The sequence below is a fragment of the Hylobates moloch genome, unplaced genomic scaffold (genome assembly GCF_009828535.3).
Source record: "Hylobates moloch isolate HMO894 unplaced genomic scaffold, HMol_V3 SCAFFOLD_5, whole genome shotgun sequence".
NCBI lineage: Eukaryota > Metazoa > Chordata > Mammalia > Primates > Hylobatidae > Hylobates > Hylobates moloch.
In genome coordinates, this window is record NW_026652280.1 from 158,436,472 (window position 1) to 158,458,189 (window position 21,718).

The 21,718-nt window shown below is 40.0% G+C and overlaps 1 protein-coding gene and 1 non-coding gene across 5 annotated transcripts; one reads left to right on the forward strand and one right to left on the reverse strand.

Annotated features, from left to right (window-relative positions):
- The first annotated feature begins 1,287 nt into the window (after positions 1–1,287).
- SERBP1 (SERPINE1 mRNA binding protein 1) lies at positions 1,288–20,673 on the forward strand. Of its 4 annotated transcripts, none has more exons than XM_032155646.2 (8): positions 1,288–1,720; positions 5,390–5,540; positions 6,461–6,601; positions 6,703–6,792; positions 7,358–7,480; positions 11,529–11,706; positions 16,384–16,557; positions 18,439–20,673. In XM_032155646.2, the coding sequence occupies exons 1-8, from the start codon at positions 1,408–1,410 to the stop codon at positions 18,493–18,495; spliced, it is 1,227 nt and encodes a 408-aa protein (XP_032011537.1). In that variant the 5' UTR covers positions 1,288–1,407; the 3' UTR covers positions 18,496–20,673. The 4 variants fall into 4 exon arrangements, with proteins under 4 accessions (XP_032011537.1, XP_032011538.1, XP_032011540.1 ...); XM_032155647.2 differs by having other exon boundaries at positions 6,721–6,792; XM_032155649.2 differs by having other exon boundaries at positions 1,289–1,720; positions 6,721–6,792; positions 7,403–7,480.
- Positions 14,405–14,509, reverse strand: LOC116469994 (U6 spliceosomal RNA). The gene has a single exon (XR_004248440.1). It is a non-coding gene; the product is annotated as a U6 spliceosomal RNA (small nuclear RNA).
- Positions 20,674–21,718: the final 1,045 nt, after the last annotated feature.

Below are 21,718 nucleotides of genomic sequence, written 5' to 3' on the forward strand. Positions count from 1 at the left end.
TATATCGGAAATTTAAAAATTGGACTGCTTTCTATCAGGGCAGAGTCTGAATTAAAGAGCTGATGTCCAGTCTCCTAGTGTCACTAGCACTTACAGAGGTGTGAATTTGGTAAATCATTTAATCTCTTAGGTGGTTTCAGCATTTGTGAAAAGAGGCAAACTATTTGCCTAACAAAATGCTGAGTTCAAGGTTATCCATAGCTCCTGCCAAATAAGCGAGGCATTTGCTATTTTGTGTTAACGGAAAAGAACCTAAAAAATTACGATATATTTAAACACGGTGCTACCAAATGTGCTTAAATACGCAAATTGTATTCTTTTAATGAATTTTAATATTCTCAACTAGCATCAATGCTGTCATTATTAAGTATTGACTTCAATATTTCCCTCCCCTCACCGCAACTCCTAGCACACATGCACTCGAAATGTTCTAAAATGTTCTGTATTGAGCGCATGTGACTAACACCACAGCCCCCTAAGCCCTGACTTGCCGGACAAGAACGGACAATTAATTGGAATGACTGTAACAGCGTTTCTATCAACAGTGCTTCCTGGAGGCTTGCCCCGCGTCTAGCGCTGCACCGTCAGGAGTTAACCACTCCTACGACACCGGCCGCCACACGGTGAGAAGCCCGCGAGAGACGCGCCACGCTCCCATGTGATCGTTTCCCTTGTCTTTTTGGTTAGTTCTGCTACCCTAGTTCATGTCCCCGCGAGAGGAAACGTATTTCCCCTCACATTAGACAGAAGAGCCCCGATTCACCGCGCAGGCTGACGGAGGGCCACTCCAGCAACTGAGCAGCGCGGACTTGGCACAGGCAGGGTCCAGCCTACCCGCGGCCGGCGCGGCGCCTCAGCAACACCCCCTCCCCCGGAAGTTTGTGCGTCTCAGATGTAAGGTCTGGGAGTCACCTTGACCCTCCTGGAGCGGTGGGGAAAGTTAGCCCTGAGCCCGAGGGGGCGTGAGTGAAACCAAGAGCACTTTCGCGAGTCAGTTACGCCGTCACATTTTTTTGGTTTCAGGGTAGCTGAAGACCTAGAGAGTTTAACGGTGGCCAGAGCAGGTGGCAGGACTCCGCCCACCACCACGCTTCCCTTCCTTCAGCTCGCACGCTTCACTCCCTTCGTGGGGTCCCGCCTCTCAGGCGCGCGCGAAGAGTTGTCGCGCGGTTCATCCTGGGAATTGTAGTCCAGACGCAGAGAGTCGCCTCAGGAGAAATGACTCTGGCCTACATACTCCACAGTGCCTTGCGGCGCTGGCCGCTCCCGGATGTGTGCCTGGCGCCGGAAGAGAAGACGGCCCCCCTCTCTCGGCCCGGCCATCTTGTGGGAAGAGCTGAAGCAGGCGCTCTTGGCTCGGCGCGGCCCGCTGCAATCCGTGGAGGAACGCGCCGCCGAGCCACCATCATGCCTGGGCACTTACAGGAAGGCTTCGGCTGCGTGGTCACCAACCGATTCGACCAGTTATTTGACGACGAATCGGACCCCTTCGAGGTGCTGAAGGCAGCGGAGAACAAGAAAAAAGAAGCCGGCGGGGGCGGCGTTGGGGGCCCAGGGGCCAAGAGCGCAGCTCAGGCCGCGGCCCAGACCAACTCCAACGCGGCAGGCAAACAGCTGCGCAAGGAGTCCCAGAAAGACCGCAAGAACCCGCTGCCCCCCAGCGTTGGCGTGGTTGACAAGAAAGAGGAGACGCAGCCGCCCGTGGCGCTTAAGAAAGAAGGTAAAAGCAGGGGCAGAATGTGGGGGAGACTGGGATGGAGGGAAGGAGCGAGGGGGCTGCCGGCTGCCACTTGTTTCTGGAGCTCCGACGGTCCGCGGGAGACTTTGCCGCCTATTTTCTCACGTTTCTTCACGCGACAAAAGCCAGGTCCTGCGAAGGTGCCAGGAGCGTGGTAGCCCCAAGTTCAAGCCACCGCCGGCGAGCTTCTCGGAGCCACCCCTTCCCGCCTCAGGTTGTGAGCAGAGGAGCGTGGTCGGAGATGAGCTGCTCCTCGAGCGCCCTCGGGGTCCTGGGAGGCTGTTGCCTTCCCGCCGGATTCCTTGGCGGGCGAGCGCATGGACTGAGGTGCGGGGAAGCCGGCCGCTCACCGACGCTTTCCGTAGTTACGGAGGAGCTTGGGGTCCACCGCTGCTTCCTGCGCAGAGCTGCTCCTTTGAGGTGCTGTTGTTTCAGGCTCCTGTCCTGCCATCTTGTCCCACGACGGCGCGGAGTATCCCCGCTGAAAAGCAGGGTGTCGTTCCAGGCCGTCAGACGTGTGGAGTAAGCTGCAGGTTGGGGTGCAGCATGTCCCTTATTGTTTCTCCTCCACCTCTCGACTGTTAGGACTTTCTCATAACTTGCTGGGGTGAGTCGAGCCGTTGGGAAATGGAGGAGTTTGGCCACACTCGATTAAGCAGGAGCGGGAATTATGAATGAAGACTGGTGATTGCAGGACATCCCGAGGAACGTCCTCGAGTCACGATCCTCTCTCTCGACTCCCCAAACTGAATCTTCCACGTGGTGGGGTCTGGGCCTCGTGGGTGAAGTGAGTGCAGAGGCTGTCACAGCGTTAGTCGCAGCAGAGCTCTTTAGAGTTTGCGCCTTTTTTTCCCCCCCACACGTGCGTGAAGCATGGTCAGAGTTTCACTGGCGGTTAATAGTTGCTACCAGGGCACTGAGTTTCACAGGATTGTCTTGATTTTTGCATTCGCGTTACCAGTTTGTTGCGGGTAGAAAAGAAAAAGAGCAAGTAGTTTGGAGATCAGAACGTGCATGATCAATGGCAAGCAGGTGTCGGACCTAAGGTCTGAATCTTGAAAGCTGCATTTATATGTTGAAAGTTGAAATTACCCCTTCCTGCCACGTGCTTCTCTGAAAGGAGTTGTTTCTCGTTAGCTTTAGTTGAATTCTGTAACATTCAACTAATTTTAAAAATCAAAACAATTTTCTCGTGGTAGGATTTGTTTTAGGAGGGTTTTTTTTTTTTGAGGACTTTTGTGAGGCTTGAAATGAAGAACCTCGGTCCTAGGTGGTGAATAAAAGAAAATAATTCTTGTGGTAAAATTATAGGTTGAGGAAAAATACAGTTGGAGTATTAGAAAGCATGTACATCACTTAGGCCAAGTATCTCTTCAGCCAGTTAAGCTTTATGGCAATCTAGCACAATTAAATAAATAATTTAATTCGTGTGTTAAGTAACGCTGACTTGTGTAATTATTTAAACTATGCTTAAGCTTAAGAAAGTACAAGAAAAAGTTGAATCTGACGAATAATGTGTACCAGTTAGATGTGTTCACTCATTTTGAATGTTCAAAACATGAAGCATGGTTTAAATGCCTGAGTTATTTTGATCATGAAGCCCATCTATGAAATAAGCTCTTACCTGAAAAGTAGTATTTTAAGTTACAAATGTAGGGAATGATTTCATGAAGTTAGAACCAAGACTTAAGTTCACCATTCAATAAGTCTTTCCATGGGAAAACTATTCCATGTTAGCAATCAGCATTTTCCTTAGGTCAGTATTTCAGAGCACTCTTATTAAGTTGCATAAAATACAATCATGTAAAATACAGGAAAAGTGTTGACTGGACAATACCCGTTTTGAGATTCTACTGTCCTGTTTACTGGGAATAAATCTGTAAACAAAGTCGCTGGAAGGTTAACCTGATTGTGTTCTGTGATTTTGCTAACACATCGTGACATAATGCTTGACATACTTTAGACAGATATTTAATGTTTATGTTTTATGAATTAATTTTGTAGATTCTCTTGCCCATTTGAAGAACTTGAGAATTGACAGCAGAATGTCATTGAGAGTGTAGACCAGGGATTTTCTAAAAAGGAATCAATGCCTTGAAACTAGTGCAGTTAGTGAGCTTGGAAGTTATGGATAAGTGTATCAAAAGAAGCTTGCATTTTTAAATGTCAGTCTTTTTCATTAGGTGAGTTTAATACGTTTTTAAGTTTCTGTAAACTTGATATTGGGTGGGGACTCCAACTATTGTTCACTTGGGTGTGTTTGGCTTGGATATTATTGCAAGGACTGGCTCCATAACTCCACCCCAGTAAACTTTATTACTGATGACATTTATTTAAATACCTTGGTGTAAGGTCTAACATTTGTAGTCTATCTTGAGTATTTGCAGGGAATGAGCTTCAAAATTCTATTGAAGAGATTGATAGTTCTGTTTGGCGCCAGTTACAGGCAGTAGAACAACTGGGTGTGTCCTGATGGTGTTCTGCTTTCTTAGAAAGAACCAAAGTGAAGCAGCTTAAAGTCTTGTAAAACCAATTCCTCAGCTGCTTTATGACTTTGTCAGAAATTGGGAATTAGAGCATACCAACAATCTTAAAGTCATTAATTTAACCATCTATTGATCCTCATGGGCACCAATAATTTAAATTGGTTGCCTTTGTGGGGTTTCAGACATTACAGGAAAAAAGTAGTAAAGGGGGAAATTAGTAAATGCTTCAGCTATCACTTAGTGTCACAAGTTTCTTATTACATATTGCTTAAAAGGAGTCTTAACGTGTGTGTGTTTGGTTTTTAAAGATTCTTTGAAAATAAAGATAGTTGTTAGGGCATATTTTTTAGAGGACTCTCTCCATGCATAATAAGTAACTGTTTCCTAACTTGGAAGTACTTAGGGATGTGGGAGTGTGTACAAACATATATACACTTATATGCTATAAATGTTTAAACTTTAATAGGGAAAGATGGCCCTTTTTGTGTGTCTGTAGCTAAGAAGACCAAAAGATGACACTTTTTCTGGTTAAATGGCTGTTTTAAACTGAGGTGATGTTCTCTAATTAACCTAAATGCCATATTTTCCTTTCAGATTTGTAATTTCATAGAATTATGAGTCTTAATTGCATTTTTTTTTTCAGATTAGATAGAATAACATAGTGTGGCCCTCACTTTTGTGAGGGGCCATATCTAGTGAGAGTGTTGATTTGCTTGGTTACTTATGAATGGCTGCCGGTATTTTCTTTGGTATTTTAAAAGGCAAAATGTATTGCTTGCCTAAAATTTTTTAAATTTAAAACTTTTTATTAAGAGACTGGTATCTTGGAAAGTGACGGGAATAATGGTTGCCCAAATGATTTCCAAGTCAGTTATAGAAAATGCTTTTGAGGGGGAGAACTTGGCAAACTAAATAGAAGTTTAAAACAAATTTATTGTTTTTATTTTATTTATGTATTTAGTCGGTGATATGGATTGGAAGGTTTATTGTCTTTAAATGGCAGTTTTCTTAAGGTACTTTGTTACACATTAGAGTTGCCCAGTGTTTGCTTTTTTCCAACAGGAAATGGTAGTGGATTGGAAGAGAAGCAGCTTTTGACAGTCTAGGCTTAAACTTTTTGGATTGCAAAAATAATTTGCTCATGCAGGTTATCTTATTGTTTTAGGAATAAGACGAGTTGGAAGAAGACCTGATCAACAACTTCAGGGTGAAGGGAAAATAATTGATAGAAGACCAGAAAGGCGACCACCTCGTGAACGAAGATTCGAAAAGCCACTTGAAGAAAAGGGTGAAGGAGGCGAATTTTCAGTTGATAGGTAAGTTGTTTTTTGTTTTTGAGCCAGGTCTAGCTCAAACTAGGTCTAACGTGTAGGCTGGAGTGCAGTGGTGCAAGCTTAGCTCACTACAGCCTCGGCTTCCTGGGCTCAAGCGATCCTCTCATCTCAGTCTCCTCCTGAGTAATGGACTACAAGGTCACGCCACCACACTTTGCTGATGTTTTTGTAGAGCTGAGGTCTCACTATATATGTTGCATTGGTTGGTCTCGAGCTCCTGTGCTCAAGCTATCCTCCTGCAATATTGGGATTACAAGCGTGAACCAAAAAAGTCCTCATATTTTGTTAACTTTATGGAGTCACATCTTAATGTTAAGCTATAAATTGGGCCTAATTGCCAGGTAGCAGTCTGGCTAATTGTTTCTCTTAGTTTTTCACAGAAACATCTGTATGTGTGCATTATTAAGCTTTAGATCTTTGGGTAACGGTTCAAACTTAGGTCTCTTGTAATGGAAACACTTCGTTGAATTGATAACCAATTTCTTTTTCTTGCTCTCTCCAGATACAGAGTTAAAAGGAAAATACTGTTAGTTGAAGGAAAATACTGTTGGCTTATTGTTTATAGCAAAATAACTTATGCAAGTTAGATGTGTTTAATTTTTAAGTGTATTGGTAAATAGTGATGGACTGGATTAGATGTGCAATGAATAGCAGTGGAAAAATATAGGGTGCACTGGTAGTAATGCTTTAGAGTGCTAAAATAGTTTTCTTGTTCTGGGAGGCTGTCTTGTTCTGGTTTCCTTTGTGTTTAGAAATAGACTATTTTGAATTTTCTGAAGCGTATGTATTTAACTGTTGGTTTTTGAGCCAGTAAACATGTTCTGTATTTTTGATCTTTTGGGTGAATTTTCCTCATTTCTTCTGGAAACCATGGAAGTATAATTTATTTGTTTATATTATAGACCGATTATTGACCGACCTATTCGAGGTCGTGGTGGTCTTGGAAGAGGTCGAGGGGGCCGTGGACGTGGAATGGGCCGAGGAGATGGATTTGATTCTCGTGGCAAACGTGAATTTGATAGGCATAGTGGAAGTGATAGATCGTAAGTCTTACTGGTTTTTATTTTACTTTAATATTTTAATCTAATAAACAAACTTTGAATTTCTAGAACTAAAGAGTATTATGTTAACTCAGTTTTGTTAGTTCTTTTTCACATTACAGTGGCCTGAAGCACGAGGACAAACGTGGAGGTAGCGGATCTCACAACTGGGGAACTGTCAAAGACGAATTAACGTTGGTATTCTGATTTTTTAAAAAATTCTATATCTAACGAAGTTAATCCATACCTCTGTCAAATTTTACTTGTCTCTGAGATAAGAATGAATGCTCTCCTCTGAGAGTTACTGTATTACAAGATAATGTCTTATGGGATGGGTTTGGGTTATAGTGTATTGAATGACCGGTTTTTTATACTTCGATATGTGTTACTCATTTTTTTTTCCCCCATATGTATTTGTAGTTTTTCCTGAAACCCCACAATAAAGTTATTTGGGTATTCTGATTATCTTAGTATCCTTAATAGTTCCTATTCTAGCTTTTAACTTTGTTGTCATTACAAAATTTGATAAGCTAGTAAAGCTTCATTTTATAATTAACTGCCTTGTTCTGTTACTTTTTAAGTATGAAGTATATGAACTAACCAAATAGTTTATATTGTTTACTTTTCGTCTTCTTCTGGGGAGTGTATTTAGTAGGAAAGGAGTTAGAGAATGTGAGGGCTTGTGGTATTTTTGTATGAAGAACTTTTCGGCTACATGTAAATGGACCTAGATGCCTTTCTTTTTCTTTCTTTCCTTAGAGAGTCCCCCAAATACATTCAGAAACAAATATCTTATAATTACAGTGACTTGGATCAATCAAATGTGACTGAGGAAACACCTGAAGGTGAAGAACATCATCCAGTGGCAGACACTGAAAATAAGTAAGTGGTTTTACGTGTAATAGTACTGACCCCGAATTGAAAGCACTGGAGTTTTACCAATAAGATAACCCATAGATTTAATGCTGTTACTTGATGCCTTTTTGTTTTTGACAAGGAAGACTTATTGTACCCTCATCCCTCAAAGAGTATTTAAAAGAATGCTTTTTTTTTCTTTTTTTAATAGAGACAGGGTCTCATTATATTGCCTAGGCAGGTCTCGAATTCCTGGGCTCAAGCATTCCTCCTGCCTTGGCCTCCCAAAGTGCTGGGATTACAGGCATGAGCCACTGCACCTGGCCCTTAAAAGAGTGCTTTATGTGTATATATTTGACTCTAATGCTTTGAAAAATAGAATATTTTAATGTGGTTATTTCTGTTTGATTAGTCATTTTACCATTGTCATACAACCATACAAATTTTACTTTGAGATAGTTAAAACTAGAAAATGTGGCCATTTTAAGATTAATTCTATCTTGAAGTTATTTCCAATGTCGAATTTGGAACATAGCATTACTGGCCTGTTTTTAAATGTATGAAGAGAGCAAAGATCAGAGTATGTTATTCACTATCATTTTTTTTTTTTTCTTTTTTTGAGACAAGGTTTCATTCTGTTGCCCAGGCTGGAGTGCAGTAGAGTGATCTTGGCTCACTGCATCCTCCACCTCCTGGGCTCAAATGATCCTTCCACTTCAGCCTCTTAAGTAGCTGGGACTATAGGTGCCTGCCACCAGGCCCGGCTAATTTTTGTATTTTTAGTAGAGACAGGGTTTCACCATTTTGCCCAGGCTGGTCTTCAACTCCTGAGCTCAGGCAAGCCACCCACCTTGGCCTCCCAAAGTGCTGGGATTACAGGCATGAGCCACCTTGCTTGGCCCTTCACTAACTGTTTTTTTTTTTTTTTTTTTTGGTGAGATGGAGTTTGCTCTTGTTGCCTAGGCTGGAGTGTAGTGGCGCTATCGGCTCATTGCAACCTCCGCCTCCCGGGTTCAAGTGATTCTCCTGCCTCAGCCTCTGGAGCAGCTGGGATTACAGGCACCCGCCACGATGCCTGGTTAATTTTTTAAATTTTTTAAACTAGCTAGCCAGGCTGGTCTCGAACTCCTGACCTTGGTGATCCACCCTCCTTGGCCTCCCAAAGTGCTGGGATTACAGGCGTGAGCCACCACACCCGGCCTTTCACTAGCTTTTAAAATTACATGGTTTTTTTGTTTTGTTTTGTTTTGTTTTTGAGACATTCTCTCTCTCTTGCCCAGGCTGAAGTACAGTGGCCCTATCTCGGCTCACTGCAACCTCCGCCCTCTGGGTTCAAACGATTCTTCTGCCTCAGCCTCCTGAGTAACTGGGATTACAGGCGTACATCACCACGCCCAGCTAATTTTTTGTATTTTTAGTAAAGACAGGATTTCACCATGTTGGCCAGGCTGGTCTCGAACTCCTGACCTCAGGTGATGCATCCGCCTTGGCCTTCCAAAGTGCTGGGATTAGGGGCACGAGCCACTGCGCCTGACCTAAAATCATGTTTACTTTGCCAGTTATTTGTTACAGTATTGTGGTTTAAAGTCTTGGATTACGGGTTATTTAGGACAGTGATTCCTAACCAGAAGCATATTCAAGTTAGTTGGGGGTTGGGAGGGGCAGATGCTTTCTAAACTTTTTCTTTTTTCTTTTCTTTTTTTTTCTTTTTTTTTTTTTTTTTTTGAGATGGAGTTTTGCTCTTGTTGCCCATGCTGGAGTGCAATGGCGTGATCTCGGCTCACTGCAACCTCTGCCTCCAGGGTTCAAGCAATTCTCCTGCCTCAGCTCCTGAGTAGCTGGGATTACGGGCATGTGCCACCATGCCCAGCTAATTTTGTATTTTTAGTAGAGATGGGGTTTCTCCATGTTGGTCAGGCTGATCTCGAACTCCGACCTCAGGTGATCCGCCCTCCTCGGCCTCCCAAAGTGCTGGGATTACAGGTGTGAGCCGCCGCACCTTCAACTCTTTCTTTTCTTCAGGAAGAATTTGCTCTTACGGTGAGCACTGTTAATGATGGGAGTATCATATTCCGTGGATTTGTTGGGATAAGGAAAAATGATATACTATTGGAGGGAGTAGATAAAAATACATGGTATTGGGTGATGTTTTGAACTTGGTAATAAAAATCTATGCAAAACTATAATGGAATCATAATTTTGCATGATAAACAATGAAATTGTGATTGGTGCCTTAACAAATGAACCCTATGCAACGTTAAGTTTCTCATAGTGGTCAACACAACTTTTTTTTGTTTGTTTTCTTTGAGACGCCGTCTCCTGTCTCCCATGCTAGGGTGCAGTGGCGCGATTTTGGCCATTCTGAAGTTCAAGCAATTCTCCTGCCTCAGCCTCCCGAGTACTGGGACTACAGGCGTGCTCCACCATGCCTGGCTAATTTTTGTATTTTCAGTAGAGACATGGTTACACCATGTTGGCCAGGCTGGTCTTGAACTCCTGGCCTCAAGTGATCCTTCTGCCTTGGCCTCCCAAAATGCTGGGATTACAGGTGTGAGCCACCGTGTCCAACCACAACTGTTTAATAGAGCCCATGTTCAATCACTCAGAGTGATCTGCAAAGATTATAACTGTTTACCAAAAGGTACTAATGTATTGATAGGCTATAGGTAGCAAATCCTTAGTGCAGTGCCCAGGGGTGAAATTGAGGGTGTTTGGTTTAAAGAAAATAATTATCCATCACATTAGAACAGTCTCTAATCTTACTCCAGACTAGGGGAGAATCTGGGCATAGCATATGGAAATATAAATTTAAGAAAGACGACATTGGCTGACTTTGATTAACTAACTTATATATAGCTTCCAGAGCTTCTGTTTGGTTTTTATTTAATCCTTGCAGTAATTCCTGAAAGGTAGGTGTCATGCCTCCATGATATGATAAAAGGTGTGCTAAGTTCTGTTCCTGGCTGTGTCATAACATATGGGTAACCAGGACTATTTTTTATATTCTTAGATTTCTCATCTGTAAAATGACTAGGTGGACTCAGTACCCAAGATCCCAAGATCCTGTCAATTCAATATAAACTTGCTCTAGGAAGTTTTTTTTTTTTTTTTTTTTTTTTGCAGCATAAATGTAACTGGAGGAACTTTTAAGATAGCATTTGTCAAACAGTAAAGGGCAGCATCCAGGGAGATATTTGAGCTCTAAGGCTAACTGAATCACCTGCTATCTTTGGAAAGAAGCAGGGCTCCCCAAATAGCAAATGACTTGTTTGGTGACAATTGCAAATTGAGATTATACTAAAATAATGGATCCTTAGGCCTGTGCTTTGTTTCTGTAAAAAGAGGAAAGGATCATATTCTGTAGTTGTGACCTGAGAATTATATTTGGAAATAAATGGTTTAGTATTAAATAATGAAACCAGTGTGTGTTTGTGGATAGTTCTATTAGTAGTGAATCCGTGGCCTCCTTTCCATATACAGGTTGGTTTGAAAATTGGAGTATAAGGATTTTAGGATTTGTAGAAACACGGCTATTGTTTTGATTGGCTCTAAGTGCTAGTTGCTGAAACAAAGCATAGAGGAACAGTTCTTTTATATTCCAAAATTTGAACCCTGGTTGCTGACAGACATCCTAGAGGATTACCTTCTTGTATGTTATTAAGAGTTACATATTGTGGGAATTATGGAAATTAAAAATGTGGTTTAGGAGAAGATAGGCTGAGGATTTTACGTAAGAGGGTAGTTTTTAAACAAGGTAGTGTTTTTAAGAAATGTATTTTTTAGTATTGGTAAAGCCAGTTCTAGATTGTATTACTGATAAATGATCATTTAAGAGTTCGTAAGTATGAATTCCACATTGCTTACTTGTCTATACTTTAATCAGCAAACACTGAATTCCTGGTCTCTAACAAGTTGCTTAGTTACATAGGAAACTAGGATACCCTCATCCTTGGATAATCTTTCTCTAAAAGATTACAAGGTTAACTTTCTTAATTAAAATCATTAATTTGAAATACTTTCAAAGTAAATGATATCAGCTCTCAACCAGGTATAAAACTTGAAAACCTTTTCACAGGGAGAATGAAGTTGAAGAGGTAAAAGAGGAGGGTCCAAAAGAGATGACTTTGGATGAGTGGAAGGCTATTCAAAATAAGGACCGGGCAAAAGTAGAATTTAATATCCGAAAACCAAATGAAGGTGCTGATGGGCAGTGGAAGAAGGGATTTGTTCTTCATAAATCAAAGAGCGAAGAGGTAAAACTAAGTTTTGTTGTGTTTGAAAATGTTCGGATGTGACTTGAATTGTATTTGTAATTTTTGTTTTAAAATTTCAACGTGGGTTATTTGTCCATAAAAAAAGCTTTACATAGGATCATTTGGGGCAGATAATTTGCTTTATAAGGAAAATAAACTGTATTATCACATATTCTAAGAAATTTAGTCCTTTGATCAATTCATAATTATGTTTTATGTGGTAGAGTTGCTTTTTCCTAAAAAGCTGTTAGTGGAGTGTCGTGTAATTATTGGTGTTCAGAAATATGATAGTTCTTTTCAAAGTTGTGGTTGTATTTTTGAAATCTTGCCAAACGGGATCATTAAAGGGTTGTGGTATTACGGTGTTAGGTTGAAATCTTGACATTTTCATATGGTTTAACCTAAAATGTAAGTGACTTCATTTAGAATTCAACTTTTGAAACTGTCTGCCTATACCATATATAATGGCCAGGACACTCAGTAAATGGTAATATGCATTTTGTCTAAGGAATGACGGCTTTAAAAACCAAAGTATATGTGGGTTTTACTTGAGAAACATGGAAACTAGTGAAAATACAGTTGACTTGCTGAACAACATGAGGGTGCTAGGGGCACTGACCCCGCAGATCAATGCAGATGTAACCTTTGGCTCTCCCAAAACTTAACTACTAATAACCTGTTGACTGAAAGTCTTAGTGATAACATAACCAGTTAACGCATTTTGTATGTTGCGTATTATATACTGTGTTTTTACAGTAAAGTAAGCTAAATAAAATGTTGAGAAAGTATATTTACTGTTCATTAAGTGGAACTGGATCATCACAAAGGTCTTTATTTTGGATAGGAAGAAAAGGGGTTGGGCTTGCTTGTCTCAAGACTGACAGAGGCAGAATGTTCAAAGCCAAGTTGTTCAAGGGTCAGCTGTATTAGAGAAAGTCACATTGATGGCTTTTGATTTGGTAGCTTCCGTTTAAGCTTGGGGGTGTGTTCTTAGAGGAATGTTTCAGTGCCACTTCCTGTTTGGCTTTAAAAACTCATACAAGCCCTAACTATATTATTTCTTCTCCTAAATTCATTTTGTCTATCAGCTTCCTTTAACCTTTTGACATTTGTGTTTGATTTATTCATATCATAAATTGGGCTGTGCCAGAAATCCAGACTGTGAGTTTTATCATCCTAAGGTAAAGTTAAATTAAAATATTGTGAGGGCAAACCCTTTCAATAAGGTATTAGTTATTTTTATTTTTTTTGAGACTGAGTCTGGCTCTGTCGCCCAGGCTGGAATGCAGTGGCACTATCTCTGCTTACCACAACCTCCACCTCCCGGATTCAAACAGTTCTTGTGTCTCAACCTCCTCAGTAGCTGGGATTACGGACACTCGCCACCACGCCCGGATAATGTTTGTATTTTTAGTAGGGATGAGGTTTCATCATGTTGGCCAGGCTGGTCTTGAACTCCTGGCCTCAGTGATCCACCTGCCTCAGCCTCCCAAAGTGCTGGGATTATAGACGTGTGCCACCATGCCCAGCCGATAAGCATAATTTTTTAAACTGCAAAATGGCTATAAGACAAACTTGGAAACATTTTAAAATAAAATGGAGGTTAAAAAGCTTAAAAGTTTTTTTTAGGTTTGGAACATTTACTCCATATGAGTAGTAAATGAGGACATTGTCTTTTTTAAGTCCTGTAGAAAAAAAACTGCATTAGAACACGTGGTTTCGGCCAGGCGCAGTGGCTCAAGCCTGTAATCCCAGCACTTTTGGGAGACTGAGGCGGCTGGATCACCTGAGGTCGGGAGTTCAAGACCAGTATGACCAACATGGAGAACCCCGTCTCTACTAAAGATACAAAATTAGCCTGGTGTGGTGGTGCATGCCTGTAATCCCAGCCACTGAGGAGGCTGAGGCAGGAGAATCACTTGAACCGGAGAGGCAGAGGTTGCAGTGAGCTGAGATCACACCACTGCACTCCAGCCTGGGCGACAGCAAGACTCTCAAAAAAAAAAAAAACAAAAACAAACTCTTTAACTTTCACATATCTTCATTCTCGTGACAAATGTGAGGTAGTTAAGGGGAAGGAAGAAACTATTTACAAATGGAGAACTGTGTTACCGTGTTATTGACAGAGCTCAGAGTTTCTGTTTTCTGCTCCTCATTCTGAGTGCTCTAGAAAAAAGGTCGGACACAGTGGCTTACACCTGTAATCCCAGCACTTCGGGAGGCTGAGGCAGGCAGATTGTTGAGTTGAAAGTTTGAGACCAGCCTGGGCAACATGGCAAAACCCTGTTTCTACAAAAAATACAAAAATTATCTGGATGTGATTGCACACACCTGTGGTCTCAGTTACCTGGGAGGCTGAGGCGGGAGAGGATCACTTGAGCCCAGGAGGCAGAGGTTGCAGTGAGCCAAGATCGCATCACTGCATTCCAACCTAGTGACAGAGCAAGATTGTCTCAAAAAAAAAAAAAAAAAAAAAAAAAAAAGGAAAAAAGAGAAGGATCCCCCCGCCACCACCCCCTGCCCTGACTTTATCCCAGTACAGTTTCTTGGTATCTGCAGGGCCAGGTATCGTTCCAGGACCCAGAGATACTAAAATTTTCAGATGCTCAAGTCCATTATATAAAATGGCATAGTATCTGCATATAGCCTAAACACGTTTTCCCTATACTTTATTTTTTATTGTTTCTATTTTTTAATTTAAAATATAGAACAATTTACAGTTTTGCGTGTCATCCTTGTGGGGATCATGCTAATAATCTTTGTATTGTTCCACTTTTAGTATATATGCTGCCAAAGTGAGCACTCCCTCATACACTTTATTTTGAGACAAGGTCTTGCTCTGTCATGTAGGCTGGAATGCAGTAGCATGGTCACAGCTTACTGCAGCCTCAGCCTCCCCATGCTCAAGCGATCCTTCTAGCTCAGCCTCCTGAGTAGCTGGAACTACACACCTGTGCCAACTCCTGGACTCAAGCAGCTGTTCTGCCTATGCCTCTCAGAGTGCTGGGATTACAAGTGTCAGCCACCACACCTGGCCTGCTTTTTATTGTTATGTGGTTGGTTGGATTTATTTTTTTCTGAATATTTTCGATCTGTGGTTTGCAATAAATTGAAAGCATTGGTTTGAAATAGCAAACATTTAAAAATCACACAATTAGTATATATAATTGATTCTAATTTGCTGATGTTTTGTGAATTTGTTTTTATGTTTCTAGCCTCCTTTAAAATTTGTATTAGAACATTCTGTTGCCTTACAGTGTGTTGGTGTGGTACAAAGGAGTGACATTTAATACTAGTATGAGTTAATGTAAGGGGTGAAAACATGGATAAAAACACAAAAATTTATTTGTACTTTAAAGGCTAGTTATTAACAGCTGTAATATTTTTTAAGTTGAGTCTAATGGAATTGTAATAGTACAAGTTCTAATGAAAGAACAAAATGTTCTTTATCCCTTTAGAAAAGAAGATTTCTTACATGTATTTAGGAAAAGAAAGCTGTACTTTCAAGTCCTATAAGCACAGTTTTCAATTACAAGATTAAAACCCATCCCAAGCTTACAAGAAGACATCAGGATGGAGCAGTGTAGAATTGTCTGGCTTACTTCTTTTTTCCCCCAGACTGGGTCATGTATCTTAAACACAAATAGAAAAGAGGAGCTGGATTTCACAAACATGACTTCATTTTTAAGAAGTTTCTAGCTGGGCATGGTGGCTCATGCCTGTAGTCCCAGCACTTTGGAAGGCCAAGGCCAGCGGATCGCTTGAGCCTAGGAGTTTGAGACCAGCCTGAGCAACACTGTGAAAACCTGTCTATAAAAAATACAAAAAAAAAAAAAAAAAAAAAAAAAAAAAAAATGTGCGTCATGGCATGTGCCTATAGTCCTAGCTACTTGGGAGGCTTGAGGTGGGAGGATCGCTTGAGCCTGGGAGGTGGAGGTTGCAATGAACCCAGATTGTGCCACTGCACTCCAGCCTGGGTGACAGAGTAAGACCCTGTCTCAAAAAAAGGTTCCTGTGACACATTTAAGGTGTGGTTTTATTTGTGCATAGCTTTACAAGATTCCCCTCTTTATGTAAAGTGTGTAGTGTTTCACTTGAATTTGTAGCTCTCCAATTTGTGTAGAAAAACATAATGGTTGTGTATTAACAGAAAATGCTTCTGAGAAATTTATATGTAATAAGATCTTTACCCTAGTTGTAGTTGGAAGAGTGTAGAACAGAGGTTTTCTTTTTGAGTGTTCTTTTTAACTTTAATGTTAGTGCTAGTAGTAACCTTATATGTCATCTCTCCAGAGGTCTTCATCAAGGATTCACATTGGAGTCCTGATCTGAAGGGCATATTTAAAATGTACTTGCCCAGATTTCACTGTTAAAGATTATGATTCAGTAGGTCTAGGATGGGCTTCAGCCATTTGGGTTGATTGTGATAGCATACATAGTTGAGGACTGCCGATATTACCTGCAATTTTGAGATAGAGAAAAGTGAAGGAAATTCTTCCTCCAGGATCACTATAGCTGAGCCCTAGCTTGTTAACCTGTGGAGGCACTGAGACATTTGTTCACAGAAAGTGCAGTTTGGATTTTTGGTTTTTTTTTTTAGAAGAAAGCTCATTATTTAGAAATTTTGCAATGTTACTTTTCTACCAATAACCCAATCATCTTCACTTACATTTTTAGGCTCATGCTGAAGATTCGGTTATGGACCATCATTTCCGGAAGCCAGCAAATGATATAACGTCTCAGCTGGAGATCAATTTTGGAGACCTTGGCCGCCCAGGACGTGGCGGCAGGGGAGGACGAGGTGGACGTGGGCGTGGTGGCCGCCCAAACCGTGGCAGCAGGACCGACAAGGTAATTTAAGACTTTCTTTTCCTTTTACATAATTTAAGGACCTCTTGTAAGTCACTGGCTGGGTCAGACTTATAAGTCACTTTTGGGAACATAAGAAGTAGAAGTAGTAGCAGTGTCTTTAAGAAACCGCATGTTAGGTTATATTAAAGCACTTAAATGCCTTTTTGTATAGTGCTGTTAGTGGTGTTAAGTTACCACCCTTTTGAGTTCTTCCTAGGTGCCGGTCGTGGTGCTGGGCTAGGCATTTTTTGTACTTAATGTCATTTAATTCTTGTTACTGTGATGACATTCTCATTTTCCAGATGAGAAAATTCTGGTATAGTGAATCAGGTTAACTCTTGGCCTTTGCTAAGGCTTACCTGAAAACCAATCTGTTCACTTTGATAATTCCTAACTGCTTTTTAGGTCTCCACTTAATAACCATTGTGTGCCTTGTATAATTCCTCTTGTGACACTCGTGATTGTTGACACTTTTTTCTTTTACTAGACTCTTCTGTGAGAGCTGGGATTCATTTTTGGCTTCCTTTCTATAATCTCTCCAATGCCTTGAACAGTATGTGGCACAAAACAAGTTCTTAGAGAAATATTTTGATGAATTCCCAAGTAATTGATAGATATGAACTCAGATCTGAAGCTTGGAAACAACCATAATGTCCTCCTAAATTCTCAACACCTTACACACCAATTTGGGGACCCACCTGCTTGATTGAGTCTGTTTTCGGTGATTTTAAGGGTAACATCGTTGCCAGTGTAATGATACTTTGTTCCTCCAAGACCAATCTTTTTTTTTTTTTTTTTTAAGGTGGTGGTTGTGTTTATGGGCTTTTCCCATACTTTCTTTTTTTTTTAGTTCTGTTATTTATACTTTAGGCTGTAAAGAGCAGTTTGGACTCCTTTTTTCAGACTTTTAACCTTGATGATTATTGCTACTTAAATATTAGTTTCTTAGCATGCTTTCACATTGATGCCATTCTTATTTAGCAAGTAGAAAAAGTATAAGAATACTGAACAGTGCGAATTCACATACATAATTGCTTGTGAATCTACTCGTATGGTTTATTGGAAAAAGTAAAACAACTGGGCTGGGCGCACTGGCTCACACCTGTAATCCCAGTACTTTGGGAGGTCGGGGTGAACAGATCACCTGAGGTTGGGAATTTGAGACCAGCCTGGCCAACATTGTGAAACCCTGTCTCATTAGCTGGGTGTGGTGGTACACCCCTGTAACCTAGCTACTTGGGAGGCTGAGGCGCAAGAATCACCTGAACCCAGGAGGTGGAGGTTGCAGTGAACTGAGATTATGCTACTGCACTCCATCCTGGGCAACAGAGTAAGACTGTCTCCAAAAAAAAGAGAAAAAGAAAACAACCCATCCTATTACTCTGGAATGAAAATAGATCTTGGTAGAAGTTTAGACAGGGCTCATTGCAAATATATGTAGTTTTTTTCTGATGCATAAGTTTGTCTTGATACATTTTACCTAGAATTTTAATAGTAGGCTCTTTTTTTTTTTTTTTGAGATGGAGTCTCACTCTGTTGCCCAGGCTGGAGTGCAGTGGCACAGTCTTGGCTCACTGCAACCCTCGCCTCCTAGGTTCAAGTGATTCTCCTGCCTCAGCCTCTTGAGTAGCTGGGATCACAGGTGCCTGCCACCACACCCAGCTAATTGTTTATATTTTTAGTAGAGACAGGGTTTCACCATGTTGGCCAGGCTGGTCTCAAACTCCTGACCTCAGGTGATCCACCCGCCTTGGCCTCCCAAAGTGCTGGGATTACAGGTGTGAGCCACTGTGCCTGGCCAACAGTAAGATTTTTTTAGAGTTCTGTCTTAATGTAGACACTAGCTAACAATGTAATTTAATTTTGGTTTTTCTTTTTCAGTCAAGTGCTTCTGCTCCTGATGTGGATGACCCAGAGGCATTCCCAGCTCTGGCTTAACTGGATGCCATAAGACAACCCTGGTTCCTTTGTGAACCCTTCTGTTCAAAGCTTTTGCATGCTTAAGGATTCCAAACGACTAAGAAATTAAAAAAAAAAAAGACTGTCATTCATACCATTCACACCTAAAGACTGAATTTTATCTGTTTTAAAAATGAACTTCTCTCGCTACACAGAAGTAACAAATATGGTAGTCAGTTTTGTATTTAGAAATGTATTGGTAGCAGGGATGTTTTCATAATTTTCAGAGATTATGCATTCTTCATGAATACTTTTGTATTGCTGCTTGCAAATATGCATTTCCAAACTTGAAATATAGGTGTGAACAGTGTGTACCAGTTTAAAGCTTTCACTTCATTTGTGTTTTTTTAATTAAGGATTTAGAAGTTCCCCCAATTACAAACTGGTTTTAAATATTGGACATACTGGTTTTAATACCTGCTTTGCATATTCACACATGGTCAACTGGGACATGTTAAACTTTGATTTGTCAAATTTTATGCTGTGTGGAATACTAACTATATGTATTTTAACTTAGTTTTAATATTTTCATTTTTGGGGAAAAATCTTTTTTCACTTCTCATAATAGCTGTTATATATATATGCTAAATCTTTATATACAGAAATATCAGTACTTGAACAAATTCAAAGCACATTTGGTTTATTAACCCTTGATCCTTGCATGGCTCATTAGGTTCAAATTACAACTGATTTACATTTTCAGCTATATTTACTTTTTAAATGCGTGAGTTTCCCATTTTAAAATCTAAACTAGACATCTTAATTGGTGAAAGTTGTTTAAACTACTTATTGTTGGTAGGCACATCCTGTCAAGTGAAGTAGTTTTATAGGTATGGGTTTTTTCTCCCCCTCCACCAGGGTGGGTGGAATAAGTTGATTTGGCCAATGTGTAATATTTAAACTGTTCTGTAAAATAAGTGGCCATTTGGTATAATTTCTGTGTGTGAAAGGTCCCAAAATCAAAATGGTACATCCATAATCAGCAACCATTTAACCCGTCCTTGTTCTAAAACAAAAACCAAAGGGCACTGGTTGGTAGGGTGAGGCGGGGGAGTATTTTAATTTTTGGAATTTGGGAAGCAGACAGCTTTACTTTGTAAGGTTGGAACAGCAGCACTATACATGAAATATAAACCAAAAACCTTTACTGTTTCTAAATTTCCTAGATTGCTATTATTTGGTTGTAAGTTGAGTATTCCACAGAAAGTGGTAATTATCTCTTCTCTCTTCCTCCATTAGAAAATTAGGTTAATAATGGATTCCTATAATGGGAGCATCACCACTTATTAAAACACACATAGAATGATGAATAAAAAAAGTTTTCTAGGATTGTCTTTTATTCTGCCACATTTATTGATAAACAGTGAAGGAATTTTTAAAAAATTTTTAATCGTTTGTCACGTCATTTTTAGAAATGTTCTGCCTGTATGTGGTAATGTCCCGTTTTAAAAGTATTGGGCATCTTCAATCTTACACATTTCTATTTAGCTGATTGATTCTCACATATACTTCTAAAAGAAATTTTATGTTATAAGAGTTACTTTTTGGATAAGATTTATTAATCTCAGTTACCTACTATTCTGACATTTTAGGAAGGAGGTAATTGTTTTTAAATGATGGATAACTTGTGCTGGTGTTTTGGATCTTATGATGCTGAGCATGTTCTGCACTGGTGCTAATGTCTAATATAATTTTATGTTTACACACATATGTGCTACCCAGAGATTAATTTAGTCCATATGAACTATTGACCCCTCTTGAGATGGCAACATACGCACTCCTAAATCAGTGTGTTTAGACTTTTCAAGTATCTAACTCATTTCCAAACATGTACCATGTTTTATAAACCTCTTGATTTCCAGCAACATACTATAGAAAACACCTGCTACTCAAGACACAACTTCTTCTCAGTGTCATCCATTGCTGTCGTGAGAGACAACATAGCAATATCTGGTATGTTGCAAGCTTTCAAGATAGCCTGAACTTAAAAAGTTGGTGCATTAGTTGTATCTGATGGATATAAATTTGCCTCCTAGTTCACTTTGTGTCAAGAGCTAAAACTGTGAACCTTTCTCTTATTGGTGGGTAATAACTGAAAATAAAGATTTATTTTCATGCTCACTTCTTAAAAGTCATAAAAACAATCAAATAGGATCATGTTTATTGTCATGTGTTTCCTGGTTTCTGACCTGTGTGCACACCCCTGTGTGTTTATAATTTTTAAATTGAATTTTATATGGGGTTTTTATTTGCTAAAAACCAGGCTGTTGAATCACATTTGGGAAGGGTACTTACCTTAATGACTAATGACTTAATTGGAAAAGTTGAATTCTTGTAAAATACAAAATCCAAGGACTTCTTGGATTTAATCTAATTGTCGCTTCTTAGCAGATCACTTTTTTCATAATGAAAGTTAAGCATACTGAATGCTACTTTTGATTGACAAACTGGCTATAATAGTCTAGGGGAAAAATCCCTAAACAGATAAAGATTCCTGAAGTAATGGTGGCAGCTGATGTTTCAGTGAACTTTTATCTTGATGTGTTTAAATGGAAGTAATGCCAGAGCTGACATTTTTAAGGCACTTTTACAGCTTGTATTGAAATGATTGGAGACATGGTTTCTTTATTAGCTATTTTGAGACCTGTGGAGTTATGCAAGAATTTTAAAAAGTGGCACCATATACATCTAGTTAATTCCTTTACTCTTATTTTTTAAATAAAAGTAGGACACATCATTTCCAGGGTTGTAAATATATTTGGGGCTTGTTTTTGGTATGGGTTTAAAAGGAGGATATTAAGTATTCATTCTAATTTTGTTATTTTTCTAATTGCCAGAGATGGTTGCACTGAAATAAAAATAGGGAGTTGGATACAAAGCCTAAATGTGTATTGGATTTCGAAAATGCTAGGTTGGTGCAATTACTTTTGTACCAACCTAACGTGTCTTTAGGAAAGTACCATCGTGTGGAAGGAAACAACAGGTATTAAAAGGTTCAAAGGAATGAGAAATAGGAAGTTGCTAGAACATAACTGATGTTGACTTTAAAGGTAAGATTGTTCAGGTATATTAGTGGACATCTAGTCCAGTGGGATAGCAAATTCCAGGGATCTCAGGTGCATGCAATTCTACTTTCCAAAGTAAACACTTAGAAAATAGATTATAACCCAGACGTTTTGGATTATACTGAGACAAATAGGTA